The sequence below is a fragment of the Dromiciops gliroides genome, chromosome 1, assembly GCF_019393635.1.
Source record: "Dromiciops gliroides isolate mDroGli1 chromosome 1, mDroGli1.pri, whole genome shotgun sequence".
In the NCBI taxonomy this organism is placed as follows: domain Eukaryota; kingdom Metazoa; phylum Chordata; class Mammalia; order Microbiotheria; family Microbiotheriidae; genus Dromiciops; species Dromiciops gliroides.
In genome coordinates, this window is record NC_057861.1 from 224,607,667 (window position 1) to 224,630,208 (window position 22,542).

The 22,542-nt window shown below is 36.0% G+C and overlaps 1 protein-coding gene across 1 annotated transcript in view; it reads right to left on the reverse strand.

Annotated features, from left to right (window-relative positions):
• Positions 1-697: 697 nt before the first annotated feature.
• RAB12 (RAB12, member RAS oncogene family) overlaps positions 698-22,542 on the reverse strand; it is a 41,935-nt gene continuing 20,090 nt past the window's right edge. Inside the window, exons 2-6 of the mRNA XM_043975558.1 lie at positions 15,748-15,808; positions 5,863-6,001; positions 4,761-4,850; positions 3,995-4,099; positions 698-2,627 (exon numbers count right to left, since the gene is read on the reverse strand). Coding sequence (XP_043831493.1) covers positions 2,514-2,627; positions 3,995-4,099; positions 4,761-4,850; positions 5,863-6,001; positions 15,748-15,808 — 509 coding nt within the window. The 3' untranslated portion in view covers positions 698-2,513. The remainder of the gene's footprint in view (positions 2,628-3,994; positions 4,100-4,760; positions 4,851-5,862; positions 6,002-15,747; positions 15,809-22,542) is intronic.

Sequence of the window (22,542 nt, forward strand, 5' to 3'; positions counted from 1 at the left end):
CAGTTTTCTCATATCAAATGAGTTCGGAATATTCTAAATTACTAGAAACCACGAAGATTGTGGGAGGAACAGCAAATAGACCAGTGTAACTAGCATTTACATAAGGCTTTAAGGGTTTTTTTTACATGTGTCATTTAATCTGCACTATAACCTTTTAATAGGTACCATTTCACCCATTTTACAGATGAGGAAACTAAGGCTGAGAGGTTGAGTAATTTGCACAGGGTCAGTGGCTGAGACAGCATTCCAATTCGGGGCTTTCTAATAAGTCCAGCACTCTAACCACTGGACCAACTAGTTCAAGCCCTACAGCTAGACCAGAGTACATGGAGTTGAATATCTTTTAAGAAACGTATAAAAATAGGAGGAAACTAGGCTGGGGAAGAGCTTTAAATGCCAGATAGGAGTTTATACTTGATCCTGGAAGTCCTAGGATGAAAGTGACATAGATCTGCTTTTTATTTAGTCACTGTGACAGCTGTGCTGGGGACGGTTGAAATGAAGAGAGACTTGAGGCAAAAAGACTAATTAGGAGGCAGCTGCAATAGCCCAGGGAAGAGGTGATAAGGGCTCGATATGGCTATGAGTGAAAGGGATGTATATCTGTCTGAGCAGTGTGGTGCAGAAGGACATGACAAAATCTGGCAACTGATTCCATATGTGGGGGGAGAGTGGAAAGTAAAGGACGACACCAAGGTGTCAGTCAACAAGCATTTATTAAGTCCCTATGTACAAGGTAGTATGCTAAGTGTGCTGGGGTTACACAGACAAGTGAAATAGTTCTTGCCCTCCAAGAGCTTACATTCTAGAGACAGGGAGAGGACATGAGTACACACAATAATATGCAAAATACATGATCTTTTGGGGGAGAAGGCATTGGCAGTGGGGTGATCAGGAAAAGCCTTAGAGAAGGTAGGGCACTTGAATAGTTTTAAAGGAAACCAGGGATGGTTAAGTGCAGAGGTGGGAAATAGAGTATTGTGTGTGAGGACCAGCAAGAGTGTGTGAAGGGGAGTAATAACTGTAATAAGGCTAGGGAGGTGGGTTGGAACCAGAAGAGATGGTTGACCACCAGGTGGTGACTATTCAGTCACAGAATCTCTCAAGTGGCTGGTTGTAGAGTTTATTTATAGGTGAAAGTTTATTTATAGGTGAATCAATGCAATTACAAATATTTTGAAGTATCAGCACATACATCGATGTCTTTCCTAGGACTAAATTTTTCCCCTGTATAAAACGTATTTAAAATACAAAATTTATTCTTCATAAAGGATGTTTTCACTTAGCCATCACTATATATACACAATTTTATAATAAACACAAATAATGGCATCAATTCCATTGTCATTCATAAATACAAAATTTTATTTGGACTTCATTAGTTTAGAAAGACCACAATGCTTTTCAATGCCACAACATTCAAGACACGCAAAGTTATTCAAATATGTTACTACTTATTTACTTTAACTAAACAAAGTGCAGCTTAATAAAAGATATACCAAAGATAGAATTCACAAATTCATTATCAGACTCCCCCTGCCCCATCCACCCCCCCAAAAAAATAGAATACAGTATATGCTGGACAGAACATAAGCTTCACTTTTTAAAAAAGGGTTTTGTTTTTTTTTTTATTATTCATTTGCTTCTACCATTGAAAAGGACCAAGTTATCAGGCAAATACATATATGTTTCTTGATATAGGAAAGGTATCTTCAAAAAATTCCTTTAAACAGGATTTGCTTATAGGACAGCAGCATCATTTTAACATATGTAATAGTTTCAAATACATCTCTTTTTACTTGATCTCTGTGGTTCTTAAAAGTATAGTGTATATTCTGCTCATTGAGAAACTGTGACAGCAATATTGCTGTCTTAGGTCTAAGTCAAGTCCAATATCTCTAACTCTAGTGATATGCTATCATTATTAACATACTATTAATAAATATTTTTTAAAGGATGGAAATCAAATGGATTTTTGCTTTGCTGCAGAACCACTCCAATGCTACAAGGATGCTACAGCTGAAAAAGTCTTTTGAATAAAGAAAAAGAAAACACATGACTTATGGAAGCTTTATTCAAAAAATTCTTCAGTTTTTACAAATTTCTCTTTAAAATAGTTAGCAAAGCACCAAATACTCTTTTCTTACCAGAATAATTTCTGCCATTTTAATATAATTGACAAGAACTATTAAAACATTTATTTGAAGTATTATAGATTTCATTTCTCCCACTCCTTTATATCAGGAGTACTGCAGTTTCCCCAGTGCCTACACAATATTTATAACACTGAGATAATGAAGGAAATATACAAATGTATGTGTGTGTGGGGGAAATATGTAACATAGTTAAATCCTACACAGGATTAAATATTTGCATATTTACAGGTTAGTGTGTAGCTCTGACTTGGATAACAAAGTGCGACATGAAATTGTCAAAATGATTGTAGTGCAGAGTTGAACAGATACTCTTCCCCCTTCCCAAGAATCTTTTTTACTATGTCCCTAAGAAGCAAATCAACAGCAACGGACATGTGGTCTTGGTGGAGGCAGTTCTGGTGGTATTTCTGGTTCTGGTTGTAAGGAAAGGATGCTGTTGGATAATTCATTCCTTAACACATCCAGAGGCATCTTTAAGATGAGAGGAAAAGAATGCTTAAGTATTTAACAAAGTTACCTTTATACAGTTTTTCAAACAGAAAAATTATAGAGAAATGAAAATCCCACTAATCCCCAAATAAAATCTGCTTAATAACTAAACAAGAGTTGTTATTCGCATTCACGCTGCCCTTTAGGGTTTAAAATGACTCTGTGAGAAATTTAGCTTTATATCAAAATAAAGCCCTTTTGGTCCATTACATGGGGAGTGGGGGAGAGTTAAGAGCAATTACATTTTGGATTAATTGAAATATCTATTTCCTAAAAAACCACAAGAGGAAGATAATTTGGCACACTGGCAAAGAAAGATACCGCATCTCACTGGTAGGGCTTATAATCACTGTACCCCGACTGTTGTCTCCCTGTGATATGAGTTACTCTAGCATCTTGAGGGCCATCCTAGTGTAGTATCTACTCTGACAGCTCCTAGAGTCACTGTGAAGTCTGAGCAACAGTCCTGGTCTGTGCTCTGAGGATAAGTGAAATCCAGATAGCCTCATTCCCAGGGGCTGCCCACAAGATGCTGACTGCTTCATGAAACCCACGAAAAACACACGGCCCAGTTCAATGTAGTCCTCTTGCATGTTCACCATGATGCTGGTGGAGTGTTAGAAAAGGAAGTAGAGAAGCTAAGAAACACAAATCATTCAGGTTGAGAAGGCATGGGATTGGCTGCAGTTTGTATCAGTGGAGAGAAAAGGCACACCAATGCGGTTGCATTCCACTGATGTATATTACTATAAGTATAATTGCTTTGATAGGCAGGCTTTGAGATCAGTAAATTTGTTTTAAAAATTTGAAATTATGTTTGAATCCAGAAGATTTCACGTAAGTTACAATACCAATTAATGATTTATAACTCCTTGGTTTTAAGACTGTGTAAATTACCTCCATGCTGTGTAACATTCTTTTAAAAAAAATCAGAAATGATGGAAGAATAAGAATCACTTATTCAATACTCAAGATCATGGCCTTGTTGAGATCCTGTGTAAGGAATACATTTGAATTCAAGTAAGGGAAAAGAAGGAGCAAATGGAACTTGCTAACAGATCATGCCTTTTTATCATATCTGGTTATTCTATTAAAACCTCAATATTTAAGCACTTGAAAAAATCTGTTATGTTAGATCTGACATGCACTGCAAATTCTTATATGGCCTAAGTGGCCCAAGGGCTACATCTTCAATGATATTTACAATGCAGAGCAATGACATAATATAATGTTGTATCTGGTTCTGATCATTCAAAATAACCAAAGGAATTTTAATTTTCATATTAAAGTCACAGCAAAGGGTAAAGTACAAGGTTTCACATCAAGTTATGAACAACAAAGCAGCTTACCTTTTTCAGAATATCATCAACAAGTTTTAGAAATATCTCATCCACATTGAAATTATCCTTGGCACTTGCTTCACAGAATCTCATCCCGGTTATCTGTTGTGCAAACTAATGAAATCCAGAGATTTTTTTAAAAATTACAAACCAAAACTCTTAATTGTTGACAGCATCATGATGCAATTATGTCTTAGCACTAGCTCAGCTGTTACTTAGCTCTATGACCATGGATACATAACTCATTTAAAGTTTCTGTATCTCAATTCCTCATCTGTAAAATGAGGTTAAACTTTTTCTAAAATCTGTGAATTTCATAAAAACTAACAAGAATTTATTACTCACTAAGCAAATACAAGTTCTTATAGTCTAAGAGTAAAAACTTTCCTTATACTGAATATAAAATTTGGTAGATTTGAAGTTGTGAAATTTGAATATAATTTTGCCTACTTATATTGAAGCCCTTAGTGAAAACCTGCATAATTTAGAATGTGTTAGAAAAGAAGTCCAAGAAATCATGATCAAAGTAAAATTGCTTCAAAATAAGAAAATGACATATAAAAATATTTTAAATGAAAGGCCAAATAATGTAAAACCGCTATTACAAATATTCTGTATGCTAAAAACAACACTTTCTCTATATCTAGATGAATTTAAGTGGCCAGATGTGAAGGAAAATCAATTATAAAAGCTGAATATAACTAAATTAGAGCCCCAATTAATTTTAGTCCTTTTAAGTCTATAACCCCTGAGAACTTTGTCTATTTTCTCTTACCTTTTCACCCTGCTGTCTAGTGATTTCTCTGTCAGTTTCACAGTCCAACTTATTTCCAACTAACAAAAGTTCTGCATCTTCTGAGGCATACTGTGGAATTAAAACAGGATAACTTTTTGCACCTGGAGATATGACTTTTCTTCTAAATAATGGTTAGAATCTTGTAATTCAAATTTTAGAAATCTGAAAACACACTCTTTTTTGTAGAGAAAAAGAAGATTTTGGCTCTTGATGGAAGTCTATGGATTTAAGTCCCTTATTAAGAGACAATTTGGTTCTGAAAATTCCAAATTGACTGAGCATTTTTCTTTCTTATTTTGATTATAATGATAAGGAACCCTATAAGGCTAAGAAACTCTTCTCTGAGTGTGTGTTGTGGCTTTAGCACAAAACAAAAACAGCCAGTGAAGTGGGTGCACACTAGTCTCCCAATATAATGCCTAAATCCTAACTGCTCAGGTATGTCTAAAGTGACAATACAGACTTTTGCAACAGAGAAGTGGGAATAGCTAGCCATTTCTGTTGGATACAATAGGAGAATAAAAAGGTGTTTTTCCCCCCAAAGAAAGCACACATTAATAGTATGTTCACCAAACTGAAGAAGACGTATCATTTGACTTTACTCTGGGGGTGTGTGTAAAGTGTGTAGAATGGATGGAAAGCTGGTCTTGGTGGATTCAGGAAGATCTGAAGTCCAAGTTCTACCTGAATGACTGTGGGAAAATCCTTAACCTCTAATATGCAATGCAACTCTCTAATCCTTCACAGGAGTTTGCTGATCTGCAATAGCAGAGTAAGTACTCACAGAGGGAACCACCCACACTGGTGAAATCACAGGTTTGGACCCCTGAAACACCAACTATATTTGGAACACATAATTGTAGTTCACTATTTAAAGAACAGTAAACATTTTTTTTTTTGTGGGGTTAAAGGAGATAAGGTAAAAAACTAAACCTCAATTTATTCTTAAAATTGTTATTTTTAGAAAACTAGAGTTTCTTTTTTTTGAAGGATGGGAGTTATACTTTAAAACCTTTTTTCTTTAAAGGACAAAACTACAGAATTAAATTATATTATTTTATGAGAAATATACAAAGCCTACCTTATCAATCATTTTCATCCATTTCGGTAGATCATCAAATGTCTCTTTCTTTGTAATATCGTACACTAATATGATTCCCTTGGCACTTCTGTAATAAGCTGAGGTAATGCTGTTGAATCTCTCCTGACCTGCTGTGTCCCTAGGAAGGAATAACAAACACTGGCACAAGGATTCCATCAACTCATAAGGTATGAGCAAAACAAGATGCTCTATATTTGGTATAAATTCTATATACTCAAATCTATGTGGTGGGAGGGTATACATGTAGAACATTTCTTCTTAATAGTTACAGCCAACAAAAAGAACAGAAGAACCCTCAGAAACTGAGGTTTCCTTGATGGAGGGCTACCAACTAAAAGAGAAGAGGGCATATGTAATCATAGAAGGTTACTTAAAATGGGGATGGCCTATGAGTGAGGAACAGTATGTTCAGAATGAGTTTTTTCTTCTTAAAGACATAAAAATCACTAATAGTGATGCTATAGCACATTGAAACATGTGAATGCAGGACTTCAGAGAGAAGGCAGCTACTTAGTAGCAAAAAATAAAATGAAACTTTCACAAAGTATATTGAAAATAATTAACAAAAATCCAAACACATGACTTAGAGGCAATGTAAAAATAATAGTATAAGTGATTGAAAACAACGTAATTTGATCATATACAAGGAGTGCAGGTATTTACAAGGAAATGTTAAGTTTTCTGAGGACAATGAATGTTTCATTTTTGTCCCCGTATCTCCTATGTCCACCATACAATCAAAACATCATAAATACTTGTTGACTGATTATTAATTTCTTTTTTATAGTTTAGGGTTTTCAAAAACTATTTTAAGATTCTGGATACAGCACCAAAAAGCTAAGTTCTTCAAATCAATAACACAGTTACTATAAAGACAAGAAGCAATCCTGAATTTCCTGAAACCGCTGTCAGCTTAGTATGTCCTATCCTTCTCTTTCTTGACTTTTGTGCTAACACCTAAATGGGTATCAATCATCAAGTCATAATCACAACAACAGCCTTTCTAATTTAGTTTTCTTAAAAAATACACTCACCCCCCCAAAAAAACCACTCCCTGCCACTTGCTTTACAGGGCTATTGTTTTAAGCACCCCCCCCCAAAGGCTTGTTTGTGGTGTCTATGACCTTTTTTTAGCAGGTCTCTGAGGATACTATTACTTTTAAAATTTCTCTAACTTCAACAGTCATGCATCCTTCATTGAAGGAGTGTAAATGGATGGATTTCTCTCTAGAGAGTATCCACATGCATTCACAGTTTACCCTTAACTATCTTAAGAGCTGAGACCTATTTCCCCATGCCATGGTCTTTTGTGTATGGGAAGATTATTCCCTTTAGCCCTGTGGAACCTGAGTTAGGACTTGGAACTGGAATCCTAAGGGAAAAAAATCAGCATCTTAACCAGAGGGACTGTGAACCTCATTTGAAAGAACAGCCTAATGACTAGCCTCTTGGCAATGGCCAGACAATCTGGAGACAGAAGTCCCTGAGAATACTCAGAACCCACAATAATCACTTCCTATCCTGTAAATCTATGTAGTTTTAATTGCATCTTGGCTTTTTTCCCCTTTAATTTCAAAAACTAAGTGAAGTTTCTTCTTGACTCCCCAATTACAACTTCCTATGTAGGTGTTCACTGGGGCCCAGATAGCACTACACCATCTGGGATCACAGATAAGATTCTCCACATACCCCTTCCCTTGTTAGCATACTTTAAGTAGATGGGTGAACATTACTACCCTCTAATTTTCATCCTATTCAACCAGTTATAGTATTCTGAAGTACAGAATGGGACAGTGTGATGTTTAAAATTTAATGTGTGATGTGTAAAAAAATTTAATGTGTGGTCACCTTAAATTAGAAACTTTAGCACCAGTCATTGGGCATTAAGCATTTATTAAAGCATACTAAGTATTAGAAAAAAGAGACACGTGAAGTTAAGAAAAGGCCTATCTAGCCTAGAGTTCAGCCTGGTCTGGTTCTTCTTCAAGTCCTCCATCACGAGCCTGCTTCAATCACGAATTGCCCCTCAAACTGAGTGTGGAAGCTTTTTATAGGTCTGGAGCAGAGTCAGTCCTTACACACTGCTTCAAGCTGATTGGTAGGTATCATCCAAATCCACTGGTTCACTGGACTTGAAGGTGGTCTCCAGTTGAGTTCAAAGTCCTTGGCTTCAGAGAACAATACCTTCTTAAGGGCTAGCCAGGTGTGGTTACAATCTAATTAACTTGAAGTAGGCTAATCAGCAAAGTCAATCACTCTCACTTAATTTAATCAATTTAGATTAATCTCCAGGTGGGCTATTGGGTATCTGCCAAATCCCATTATTTTCTCACAACAGATAATGCCTTGATCACCACCAGTCAGTATTCTGGAATCCCTAAAAAGGAAGAACATTATCCCTAATATCTGTCAGAAGTAAAACTAAAAAGTTAGGAAGTCATCTTGGGAGCTGTCATTATCCCCTTCCCAATCTGAATATAATTGCTTTCCTTTGTTTGTTCTTGTTTTTTGGTGAGGCAATTGGGGTTAAGTGACTTGCCCAGGGTCACACAGCTATAAGTGTTAAGTGTCTGGGGCCGGCTTTGAACTCAGGTCCTCCTGAATCCAGGGCCGGTGCTTATCTACTGCGCCATCTAGCTGCCCCCTTGTTTTTTTGTTTGTTTTTGTTTTTTGGTGTAATTGCTTTCCTTTGTAATCATATGTATTTATTTTATACATTTAAAAACATTATTCTGAGAAGGGGCCCACAGACTTCATCAAGCTGTCAAAGAAATCCACGATGCAAAAAAAGTAAAGAAAAACTCACTATAGAATGTTTAAAAAATTAAAAATAAAAATGATTAACTTTCACATCCTTTTTGTTTCTGTATACAAACATCAATGTTTAAATAATATTAATTTTCTGTAATAAAAATCAGACTCAGGAAAGAACTGATAATTCTCTTCTCCCCACCTAAGTTCATGCCTTATGGTTCTTCCTTTACTGTGTTCTGCCCTGAATGCTTGATTAAGCATCTTCTCATGGAAGGCTAATTTATAATAACAAAAATATTTGTAATGACAAAATGTTTTTGTTTTATTTCAAGAGCTTCTTTTCTTGAACTTTTCCTTCATACAGAAAATTTTCTGCTATCATATATGGTCTGAAACTAAGAAATATAGTTAATTTCTAACTTCTCTAAGTCCTTTCTAATTCTCTGGTACTAAATTATCTTTCATAATTTCCCATATATAATTTTAGACAGACATGCAAGCATTAAGTCTTTATGCTATTAGATCAAATTATTTTAACTTTTCATGCTTAGGTAAAATTCCTGAGTATATGTAAAAAAATATATGTGTACACACAGCAATATATGTCAAAGTGTATGAGATATGATGGAGAAAGTTCTTTTTCTTACTACATATATAATATATGAAATACGGAATTAGGGAACAAGAGTGATTAATCTCAAAATAAAAATTACTTCTATGCATGTCCTTGCCCCCCCCTTAAAGCATTTGAGGGAATTGAAAAGTAGTTGTGCCCAAGGTTGCTCTAACTCCAAATCTTCAGAAAACACTGGTTGTTGAATTATTTCTTTAACAAAACAAAATACCCAATGTTTTAAGCAGATTACAGAACAAAGCCATCCCCACAAGGGAACAAGAATTGAATTCAATAAACATTTATTAACCATCTACTATGCATACAGTACTACTAACCTAAATGTTCAAGATACAAAAAAAGAACAAAAGTCCTCATTCTTAAAGAGCTTCTATTCTACCAGGCATGATAAAATAAATACACAAGTTCATACTGAGTATGTTGTTGTTCAGTTGCTTCAGTCCTGACTCTCTGTGACTCCATTTGGGCTTATCTTGGTAAAGATGCTCTGGAGTGGTTTGACATTTCCTTCTCCAGTTCATTTTATAGTTGAGAAAATGGAAGTAAGTGACTTCTCTGGGGCCACAGTAAGTGACTTGCCCAGGGCCACAAAGTTATTCAGTGTCTGAGGCCAGATTTGAACTCATGAAGGTGAGTTCCTGATTCCAGGCCCAGTGCTATATCTACTGTGCCACATAGCTATTCCAGCAGAGGGATAGACTAAAGCAAATACAAAGTACAAAGTCTATAGTTTAAAAATAAGGTCAATATTAGTATATGATTTACACATAAAGGGTGATACCATAAGAAAATTAAGAGAGCATGGAATAGTTTTTTTAAGATTTATGGACAGAGGAAGAATTTAGGACCAAAGAAGATACAGAGAGCAATACAAAATATAAAACAGATAATTTTGATTGTATAAAATTAAAAAGTTTTTGTACAAGCAAAACTAATGTAACCAAGATTATAAGGAAAGCAGAAAACTGGGAAAGAAATTTTGAAACAAGTATTGGGGAGGGGGAGCTAAGTGGTGCAGTGGATAAAGCACTGGCCCTGGATTCAGGAGGACCTGAGTTCAAATCTGACCTCAGACACTTGACACTTACTAGTTGTGTGAATTTGGGCAATTAATCCCAATTGCGTTACCATAAAAAAGGAAAAAGAAAAAAAAGAAACAAACAAGTATCTCTGATAAAGGCCTCATTTCTCAAATATATAGAGTACTAAGTCAAATTTATAAAAATACAAGTCATTCTCCAATTGATAAATGGTCAAAGGATATGAAAAGTTTTCAGACAAAGAAATCAAAGCTATCTATAGTCATATGAAAAAAAATGTTCTAGATCACAATCAATCAGAAAAATGCAAATGAAAACAATTCTGAGGTATCACCTCACACCCATCAGAGTGCCAAATATAACAAAAATGGAAAATATTAGATGTTGGAGGGGATATGTGAAAACTGGGATGCTAATCCACTGTTGGTGGAGTTGTGAACAGATCCAACAAATCTTGAGAGCAATTTGGAACTATGCCCAAAGGGCTATAAAACTATGCATACCCTTTGATCCAGCAATACTACTGCTAGGTTTATATCCCAAAGACATCGTCCAAAAGAGAAAAAGACCTATTTTTACAAAAATATTTATAGCAGCTCTTTTTGTGGTGGTTAAGAATTAGAAATTAAAGGGATGCCCATCAGTTGGGGAATGACTAAACAAGCTGTGGTACATGATGGTGATGGAATATTATTGTGCTATAAGAAATGACAAACAGGATGATTTGAGAAAGGCCTGGAAAGGCTTACACGAACTGATGTATAGTGAAGTGAGCAGAACCAGGATAACATTGTGCACAGTGACAGCAATATTGTTTGATGAAGAGCTGTGAATGACTTAACTATTCTCAGCAATACAATGAGCCAAGACAATTCCAAAGGACTAATGATAAAGCATACTATTTACCTCCAAAGAAAGAACTGATATTGATTGAATGCAGACTGAAGCATTCTATTTTTCACTTTCTTTCATTTTTTCTTTTATTCAAGTTTTCTTATACAAAATGACTTATGGTAATGTTGCATAATTGTACATGTATAACCCCAATCTGATTGCTTACCACCTCAGGGAGGGCAGAGGGGAGGGAGGGATGAAATTTGGAACTCAAAATTTTAAACAAAAACAAACAACCTAACAGTTACTATCAGTGTGACCCTGAGCAGGTCATTTAAGACTCTGTGTCTTGGTTTCCTCATATATAAAATTGGCATAATAATAGCACCTACCTCCCAGGTTTGTTGTGAGGATAAAATATTTTTTATAAAATGCTTTGCAAATATTGATGTTCTAAATAAATATTATTATAATTATTACTACTAATATTATTAAGATGGAGGACATAGGAACTGAAGAATAAGCAATACAAGGGACCATCATCACATATACTGAAGTCCCCAATCATGAAGGCAGAAACTAGGATGAGAGGAAGGAAGTCTGTGAATCAGGTACTGAATTCCCTGAGAAAGAAAGGAGGGAGAATGCCTAGGAGAGACCACCGTATGGCTGCTGTACCAGTACTGTTTTCAAATGACATTTCAATCACTTGGTTCTGATTGAGGCATGCCCTTGAAATCAGAGTAAAATAAAATGTCCATCTCACAAAACAATTACAACAGCATGAAATAGTATAGCAATTGTAAGAAATCAAACAACAAAAAAAAAGATGTAGCTTTAATTGCAAAAGAGGGAAACAATAAGTCCTATACTTTTCCTTATAGTTTTTTCTACTTATTCAATCCAAGAACAATAATTTTTAAAAAAAATACTAGTTCTATTTTTCCATGTTTGTGTCCGAAGAACAAGAACTATACTTCCTTCAAAGAGGGAAGAGTAAGGAATAAGTATTTTTTAAGTGCCTAATATGTGCCAGGCACTATGTTAAGCACTTAAAAAATGTGATCTCATTTGAAATTAAATGGTGTGCTTAATAAAGTGTGGCCCACTAAGGGCATAAGAACTACTTATTCTGATAACTCTATGTATGGACAACATATGAAATAAAGAACAAATACAAATTTAAACTGAATGTCAGAAAAAGTGGAATCATTAAATCATTCCATGAATGGTTAGTCTGATTTTTTAAATTTAATACAAAGACTTCTGAAAATGTGAGCAATTTAGGGCAGGGGAGTGAAGAATTAAAGGAAATGGCAGTTAGAGACAGCTGTCACAGAAGAAATATTTTTCTATTAAAAAGAAAGTTGTTATTTTGTGAATGAACCTATAATAGTAATGTCTTAAATATTAGTGTATACAACAGGCTTTTATTCTAAAACTACTTTATCTCCTGTAAAGGTGTATAAAGGTGCTTAGTCTCTAGCCAAAGCTGTTTTCACTCAGTAAAGTACCAAAAGATAACCACTACAAAGCAGTCTTACAGAGGTAAATGTGATTATATGATGTCTTAGTATATTTGACAATTTAAGGAATCTGATTATTATCCACTACTAATTTTTTCCTTTAAAACATTAAGCACATTATGCAAGACAAATATCTTTTTAGATAGGCTAAAAAACCCAAAGTAAGTGTGTACAATATCAATCATATTAACGTTTAAAAGATTGTTATATCATAGATTTTGAGACTCAAAGACCTTTTCAAAAGACTCAAATTCATCCAAATCATTAAAAATACCTAAGGTAACCATTTGGGCATTTAATTTTTGTGGTTGCTATACAAAATAACTTTTCTTTTTTTTGGTGAGGCAATTAGGGTTAAGTGACTTGCCCAGGGTCACACAGCTAGTAAGTGTTAAGTGTCTGAGACCGGATTTGAACTCAGGTCCTCCTGAATCCAGGGCTGGTGCTCTATCCACTGTGCCACCTAGCTGCCCCCAAAATAATTTTTTTTTTTTTTGTGGAAAAGGCTAGGTTTTATTCTTACACGTATAGCTCTCTACATAGGACAAAGATCATAAGCTAAATTATCAATATCTCCTTATACTTTAACAAATTATAAAACTGTTTAAAATGTAATCATGTGAAAAATACTTTAGCGGCAACTACTAAAAATGTTTCTGGTCCTGTACATAAACTCAGTTTATTTTTTTTTCCGAAAATACAACTTCACAAGCAAGATTTTCCTTTAAAAAGCATGCATTCATAGTACATGTATTTTTTTTTCTTAAAAAAATACTTCAAGATGCTCCTGGGATCTGTTTTTATTAAAATGTATCTTCTTTTTGCAGACATAGCTATAAATCTTGGGAATTTCTTACAGTAAAGAAGTACCTGAAAGGTGATTCCTGAATTGATGATCTCATATTTCAAGCTAAAAAATTAGTTTGCTAAATAAATGTGAAAAATATCTTCTACCTTTAAGAGTCAAATTCTCTTTCCCCCCCCAAATATAAACATTTATTCTATTTTTAAAAAAACAAACCTATTTATTATGCTACAATAATTTTTTAAAAAGACATTACAATGGGGGGGTTTAATCCCATAAGGAAAATTACATTTAAATTTTCTCAGCTCAAAATTTTAAAGCAGCATAATGGAAAATAATTAAAGAAACAAAAGTATGTATGTACAACTAGTTCACTGAGTGGAACAAATCTATGGAATTTTCCTTTGAGAAAATATTGAAGATTATGTTTAATATGGTTAAACCAAAATAACTTTTTAAAAATATAGTTTTTACTTTAGAGATACTTACAGAAACAAGAGCTTATATAGGAAAACAATTTTTCACTGCTTTTGGATTCTATCATCAAAAGGCTCCCAGTTTAAATCTTTCCTGGTTTTCTCTCTTAAGTTGCTTTTAAAAAATAGCATTTTCAAATATCAGTTTTTTAAAGGGTAATGATTTACAAAACAGTATTTACTGCCTTTTTTAGACATGGCTTAATTCCATAAGATATTTTAAATAAAAACTTGATGTTTCATAATTTAAAAACAAAAACTAAAGTGAGCTTCATACACATGACCAAAAACAAACAAACAAACAAACAAAACCCCACAAAAACCAAACCATTACCTCAGACAACTCCAGGAGGCCACTGACAAGCAATGTTGGTTCTGCTGTAGCTATGTCCCAAACAGGGACACAGATGAAGAATGAAGACATGCCACTAACATTCAAGCATTAGGTGACCGGTGATGCCAAAGATGAAGCAGCAATTAACGCAGATGGAAGCAAACAAACACATGGTGTGACAAACAGAGTTGAGGTTGACCTGCCAAGAGGAGTTAGTAAGCTGAGTATACTGCATCTATGTCATGAAAAACAAAATGGCATAATATCTCAATGGTGTCATTTTAAAACCACCACTGGATTTCATTTCCTTTTTTTTCCCCCACAGAAGAACCTTGAGCACTAGATGTTGTTTCTAATGCCTTCTGTGCATCAAGCCTTGTTAACAGTTAAAGAAAAGTTAGCTAGTAGCTTAAAAGGTAGCTAATGAGAGCCGATTTATTCTTTCATCACAGTTGTGATTTGTTATACTAAAATACTAACAAAGAATATGATATTAAAACTGAAGAGTAAAATTCTTTCCTGAGACTGAATTCTAGTCATCTAATCTGCATAAATGGGATTTTAAACACAATGAAGCAACATCAAAATTATGATAAGAAAGGTTACTTACATTTGACTCACTGCAAAACACAGCCTACATTATTCAAAGGTGCCTCTACTTCATAGGGATACTTTTTATTTTTAATTGACCTGATATGGCTTTGAATATTAGGATTTTCTTTAGCTACTGTTATGAAATTTCACATAAATACAAATAACATTTTAAAGATTAACATTTGAGCTAGTTTATTGATGATATTTTTATTATGCATGTCAAAGAAATTTTAAAAAGGAGCTAACAAATGCTGGCTCTTTATTATAATAGCTTTCACCTTTCTAAAATAACTTATTTGTAAGGAATGGAAAAATTGGTGAACACTATTTTATCTGACTAAATTATTTTTTCCAAAAGGTCAAGTCAATAATAATAATAATAATTACAATAAATAACAATGCCTTAATTTATAGGACACTTAATAAAGTATTTAACAGAATTCTGCTAAAGAAACTGAGGCTCACTGAGTCAAATATTATCTTGAACCACATGATTAATAACTAAATTGTACCAGAACTAAAAGGAATAGCCCCTGACTCCTTAGTCCAGTGCTTTTCTCACTATAGTGTTGTACCTCTACTCTCTATGTTAATTCTCTATATTCTCACACCTAACATATGGTAGGCCACTTTTGAGGAGTAATTAAGTTATTGCTTCTTATAATTCTGAGGAAGTAAGAAGCAATCTAAGTTCAATATGTTTTGAAATGAGGTAAGAGGAAGAAAATGGAAATATAGAAAACCAGCTTAGGAACAGTTAATTTTATTAGACAAGCATATGGATCCATGTTAAAAAACACATACACACATACAAACACATAGACAAACACACATTACTGGATACATAGGTACATACTGTTTACTTACCAGATTTGTAATCTAATTTTCTTCCCCCTTAACTCTACTGTTTTGATTTTAAAATCAACACCTATAAATAAAACAGAGTAAAGAGGAAAAATAAGCAGGCAAAATAATGAAAATAAAACTTAAAATAATAAAAATATAATTTTTCTTTATTTTATATGTTTGCGGTAGAATATAGAAGTTAGTAGTCATTTCACCATGAGCCATTAAAGAGAGGCAGAAGAATGCTATTGGCCTATAAACAAAATTTGTTTTCCAACTTTGGTACAAAATTCAGTTGTAAAATTCACCATGTTGGATATCTTATGAATTATTCAGCATTTATTGTTCCAAATTACATCATTTCCTAGTATCAAAGATGCTGTTTCATTAAAAAATACATATAAAATATATATACCTATATTTAAAAAGTTATGGTCTGGGGGCAGCTAGATGGCACAGTGGATAGAGCACCAGCCCTGGATTCAGGAGGACCTGAGTTCAAATCCGGCCTCAGACACTTAACACTTACTAGCTGTGTGACCCTGGGCAAGTCGCTTAACCCCAATTGCCTCACTAAAAAAAAAAAAGAAAAGAACACAAACTTTAGGGGGCAGCTAGATGGCGCAGTGGATAGAGCACTGGCCCTGGATTCAGGAGTACCTGAGTTCAAATCCGGCCTCAGACACTTAACACTTACTAGCTGCGTGACCCTGGGTAAGTCACTTAGCCCCAATTGCCTTACTAAAAAAAAAAAAAAAAAAAAAAGTTATGGTCTTATGAAGTATACTATGGACTAATATTAAATCACGAAAATATTTCCCTCAAGCAACACACTCAAGACACTTGCCCCCCCATCTAATGCTAACTGGTTCTTTGAAATTACAGTATCAGGTAAAGTGACAGTCCCTTATAAATAATATTATAGATGGGTAGGGACCAGTCTTTATTGGTATAGAGAGTTCTTGGTGGAGCTATTTGGCACAAGGCATAGAGCACTGGATATGAAGTCAGGAAGACCTGAATTCAAATCTAGGCTAAGACACTTGACACTTACTAGCTGTGTAACCCTGGGCAAGTCACTTAACTTTCATTGTGGGGGGGGGGGGGGGCGGGGCGGCATCACCTCTACTGCCAAAGTCACCATGTATGCAGTAAGTACACTTGGAATAACCCAACTGGCTACCAGGAAATAGTACCATCAAGTGAATTACAGACATCTCCCAATTTCTAATGGTGTTTAAAAGTTACAAGGAAAGTTAACCAGAACTTAGAAAGCATTTCCCCATAAAAAGCTATGTTATAAATGGTGATTAGCTTTCCAGGTCAGTGCATATATAGTGCCTGAAATGTAATTCTGTACAAATAAAATCTAACCACTATTTACAACGACTTAAAAATGACTTCTTGAGTTCTAGCAGATGACAGAGATATGTTCCTTTTACACTGTAGCTCCAGAAGTGTGAGAGGATTTTTAGAGGCAAGAGAGAGGAGTTGGAATAGTATGACCAGGAAGAAGAAAGAGTGGTGTATATGAAGATGTTAGGAGTCTTGAGAAATCTAGAATGGGGAATAGATGAGGTGAGAAACTTGATACCAGTGAGAAAGAGAGGAGGACCTAAGGACAAGGTAACAACATTCACAGGATTGGGGTTTCCCCTTACACCAGGCTTCAGGAAAGTGCTGAAATTCAAGTATGTGATTTATGGAGTTTTTGTTCACATATAAAGTACATCTAAAAATCAGATATATGTAAGTTGGGGGCTCTTTCTATAGGAGAAATACTCAGTAAGCTGGAAGTCTGCTACCACAAGTAGTGACTATGCATTATTTTATCTGAGTCTCACAACATGCTGTGGAGTCAGTACTATCGGTATTGCAAGCCGTTTTATAGATGAGGAAACTGAGGCTCAGGGAAATTAAATGGCTTTCCCATTACCACATTGCTAGGAAGTAGCAAAAATCTAGCCATAGTGCTATGGCCTTGGCCATTGTTGCTATTGGGAAAGAAGTTCTAAATTCCAAATAACTTGGCTTGGAAATGTTAACCCTCACCAGATATAACCAAGTAGAGAGAATACTGGGACTTGGGAGTCAGCAAGAAGTACGTTCAAAACTCTATCTCTACAGCTTACTAGCTCTGAAACTTTGGGAAAATCACGTGATCTCTGATCCTAGGCCTGTGGGATGAGATCCTTGCCATACTGACGATCCTCTCAAGTACGTATCGTGTCTGTTAGGCCACTTTGGAGGGCCATCTGTCTGGTATAACATCCTAGGTTTCCTCACTTTGCTGATTTTTTCTAACAACAGACATCTTCTGGAAGGAAAATTAATATGAATAAATTTAGTCATTTTACTTTAGTTTGCTTTAAAAAAATTAGGTTCCCAAATACAAGAAGGAGGAGTGGCTGAGAAAAAGATCTGGGTGTTTACTGGACTTCATGTGCTATATATATCCTCCATAATGTGATATGGTAGCACCAAGAAAGTGGGTGCAAGCTTAGGCTGAATTCAGAGGGAGTGTGCATAAGCAGAGAGCCAGAGCCTTGGTGCTATCACGTCTGCAGTACTGTACCTTTTAGGAAGGACATTTATAAGCCGGAGAGAATACAGAGAAAAGGATACCAGAAGGGCGAAAAGGCCTCCACGCGAGGCCCTCTGAGGGAAATGGGGACATTTAACTTGAAGAAGAAAAGACAGGGGGAAGACACGACGATAGTCTTCAAAGGCTATACCTTATGAAAAAAGGTAAAGACTTATTCTACTAGAACCCAGAATGTATAAAGGTGGGAAATGGGTAGATGTCAAAGGGGCTGACTTAGGCTTGTTATTTATTAACATAGCTTTCTGAAAATTAGAGCCATCTAAAGATGATACAGTCACCACTGTACCAAACGGGAGATTTTTAGATAAAGGTTAGATGACTATTTGTTGGGTATATTGCAGAATGGAGTCTTATTAAGGTACAGGGATAGACTCTGAAGTCCTATCCAATTCTGAGATTATGATTGTGAAAGGAAAAACTTTGCCTCATATGTCAAGACAAATTCAAAGGTGTTTAATAAAAAAAAGTTGGGAAATACTGCTTTAGAAGTCCAGAGAAAGGTCTTTCTCTCCCTAAGGGTATAACTCACTGTCTAATGGAGTAACAGCCCTGGGATGAATTTGGCTCAATGCATATTAAGTTCACTAATTTCATCATCCTAGTTTGTTAAATGAGAAGGAAAAAAGGATTTATCAGTTTCAATTAAATGGTTTTGTGAAAAGAAAAAACTCTTAATAAAAGAAAACATAAGCTTAAATTTTGAGATTTATAAAAATTAACCTCTACAGTTTATAGACTCAAATACATAATATTTATGAAATAAGTATATAATTTATAAAGTAAAACTGTAGTACAAAAAGACTGTCCCAAGAGAATATTTTACAAAACTCTTCAAACTCCATTTTTCTTTTTTTTGAGATCGGCTCTTCCTCACCCTGGCTAGAAGTATAGTGGCCACTCAAAACAAATCTGATCCCAACACTGACAGGAGGCCTGGAAGTTTTAAATGGCTCATTTTCCTAACCTGAGTGTGTTTTTGTTGTTGTTGTTTTTTTTTTATTTTTTATTGAGGCAATTGGGGTTAAGTGACTTGCCCAGGGTCACACAGCTAGTGAGTGTAAAGTATCTGAGGCTAGATTTGAACTCAGGTACTCCTGACTCCAGGGTCGGTGTTCTATCCACTGCGCCACCTAGCTGCCCCATAACCTGAGTGGTTTTGCCCATCCTTAGGTAGCCTGACAGCCTTCTGATCCTAGGGACTCAGTTTGGATACTCAATAGGTTTTAGCTCTTCTGCAGATCAGAATACCCAAATTTAAGCAATCAACCAACATCTCTGGAAGCAAGTGCCACCAAAACTCACTAAATTCCATTTTCCTGACCATCTTAATTTTTAAAAAATCTGGTAGCTCTTATCTACTGACTCTCGAGACATTCTCCTTCCTTAATGCTTGGTTCAGGCTCTTTCTACCTCAACTCACACCCTCAATACTAGAGAATTCCAATATAGATATGTTGATACTCTTTCAAATACCCCAAATTCGCAGATCCTCAATCTACTGAATTCCTATAACTTATTCTTAAACTCTATCTCAGTTACAAAACGAGATGGTCTTGCCAGCATCCTCAACTGTTCCTTTTCCATGTTTGTGAGTTACAAAATTTGCTTTATTTGTTCATAATCATTCCATTCCTACAACCCTCGTTCCTAGTCTTCATCCTCATCATTACCCTCCATTCAATGCCTCAATTCTGCACACTCCTCCCTTTCTGTATCTTGAGCCATCCCTTGGTGAATCTATACACTACCCTCTACACTCATGTCCCCTGCGTCCTTATCTTAGCATCCATTATGTTTTGCCAAACCCAAACCATGATCATGGATTATTCCCACATCTGCTGCCTTTGTTCTCCTTCATGCTACTGAATGAAACTGAAAATATTATGAAACTGTGTTGACTAGATCCACAACTTTGGGTTACGTAATTCCAACTAGGCCCTCAATGCAGCAAAGCAGCACTTTTATACCTCCCTCACCAGAAAGCTATTCCAACTTCTTTATCCCTCCTCAAGCTTGCCATGACATACCACCACACCTTCTACACTCTAAGGTGAGAACTTTGCCTCCTATTTTGATGAAAAAAATTGAGGCCATTCTCCAAGAGCCGCTTCTTCCCTTCAAGTCACACCATACAAACATCTTTCCTTACTATCCCACCCCTGTCTCCTATGAAGAGGTGGCCTTTTTCCTTTCCAAGGGTAATCCCTCTACATATACAAGTGACACTATCCAATCCCATCTTCTTCAGAAGATTCCCCCTCTATCATCTCTACCCTCTCACTAATCTTCAATCTCTCCCTGTCTACTGATGCTTCCCTATTGCCTATAAACACCCCAATGTCTCTTCCCAAAATCCTTCACTTGATCTGCCCATACCCACTACCTGTATCTCTCCTCTTAGTGTCTCCATTTCTCTTTTTTTCTTCTACATTCTCAGCTGTCTGGCTTCAGAACTTATCATTCAAACACTGCTCTCTCTAAAGTCACCAATGATTTCTTAACCGCCAAATCTAATGGACTTTTCTCAGTTCTTATTCTTTTTGACCTCTCTGCAGCCTCTGAAATTGTTGATCACCCTCTTCTCCTGGATACTCTCTTCTCTCTAGGTTTTTGTGACACTCCTCTCTCCTGGTTCTCCTCCTACCTGTCTGACCACTCCTTCCCAGTCTCCTTTGCTGGATCTTCATCCAGGTCATGCCCTCTAATCGTGGGTGTCCCTCAAGGCTCTGTTCTGGGTCCTCTTCTCTCTAAATACTATTGCACTTGGTGATCTCATCGCTTCACATGGATTCAATTATCATCTCTATTCAAAGAGAGTTAGTATGTAAGTTACTTTTGGGAAATTGGAAAGCATTTTCCTCTAAAAATAACATAAAAAGCAGTTAGGTCTGTATGATAGTCCATTACCCTAAATGGGTCAGAAGCAAAGTAATACGGTAAACATAATAAGGATAGCAAATTTAAGTGTAAGAGTAGAGAATCTAACCAATACACAAAAATGAAGATTCCATAGTAAAATGCACCAAGAGTTCCAACTTAGGATGCCAAAAACATATCTTGTGCCTCTTCTCCACACCACAGAGGAGTGGAGTGGGATTGAATAACTCAAGGAGTCAGTCAATAAACATATATTAAGGACCTACTATGTGCCAGGCACTGTGCTAAGTGAAAAGGCTACAACAAAGGTAAACGTTTTGCTCTTGATCTCCCAATATAATGGGTGAGACAACATGTGAACAACAATGTACAAACACGATATATACAGAATAAGTTGAAAATAATCAACAGAGGGAAGGAGAATTGGGAAAGGATTCCTGCATGAGGAGAAATTTTAGCTGGGCCCTGAAGGAAGCCATGAGGTAGAGATAAAGGAGGGAACTCTAGGCATAAAGAGCAGCCACCTGGAGTTGGGAGGTGGAATGTCTTGTTTGAGGAAGAGCAAGGACAGTATCACTGAATTGAAGAGTGTATGTGAGTCTATGTGTATGTGTATGTATATGACATAGGAAGACTAAAAAGGTGTGTGTGTGTGAGTTATGAAGGGCTTTGAATACCAGAGGATTTTATATTGATTATGGAAGTAAGAGGAAACAGAGTTTATTGTACAGGGGAGGTGACATGGTCAGATCTGCCCTTCAGTAAAATCAATTTGACAGTTAATTGGAGGGTGGACTGGAGTGAGGAGATACTGGGCAGGCAGACCAATGAAAAAAAAGGAACTGGATGGGCAGTGGTATTGCAATCTCTATGGGTGGCAGAGGTGAGCTATTGCCTACTCCCTTACATACCCCCACACCCCCAGACACACACTAATGGATCCTTTGGGTGTACCAAAGGCCTGTCCTTTGTCTGCTTTGCAGGATCAATTTATATCTCTTGCTCAGCCCTTCTTCTCTCTCCACACATTCTCTCTTAGTGGTCTCATTAGCCCTCAAGGTTTCAACTAGCCCCAGATGCCCAAACCATGCTTTACCCTATCTAGCCACCTACCAGGTATCTAGTCACTTACCAGCATACCACAGCCTCACTAGTGATGGCTTCTTGCCTTTAACCCTGCTCTTAACCCACACTGCATGTCTAGTTCTCAACTCTCTCCTTAGCTATACTTCTGCATTTCCAACTGCCTGCTGGATAGTATAAGCGTGACCCATAGGCATTTCGAAATCAAAAGGTCACAAACAGAAACCCCCTAAAACCATCTTTCCTCCTAA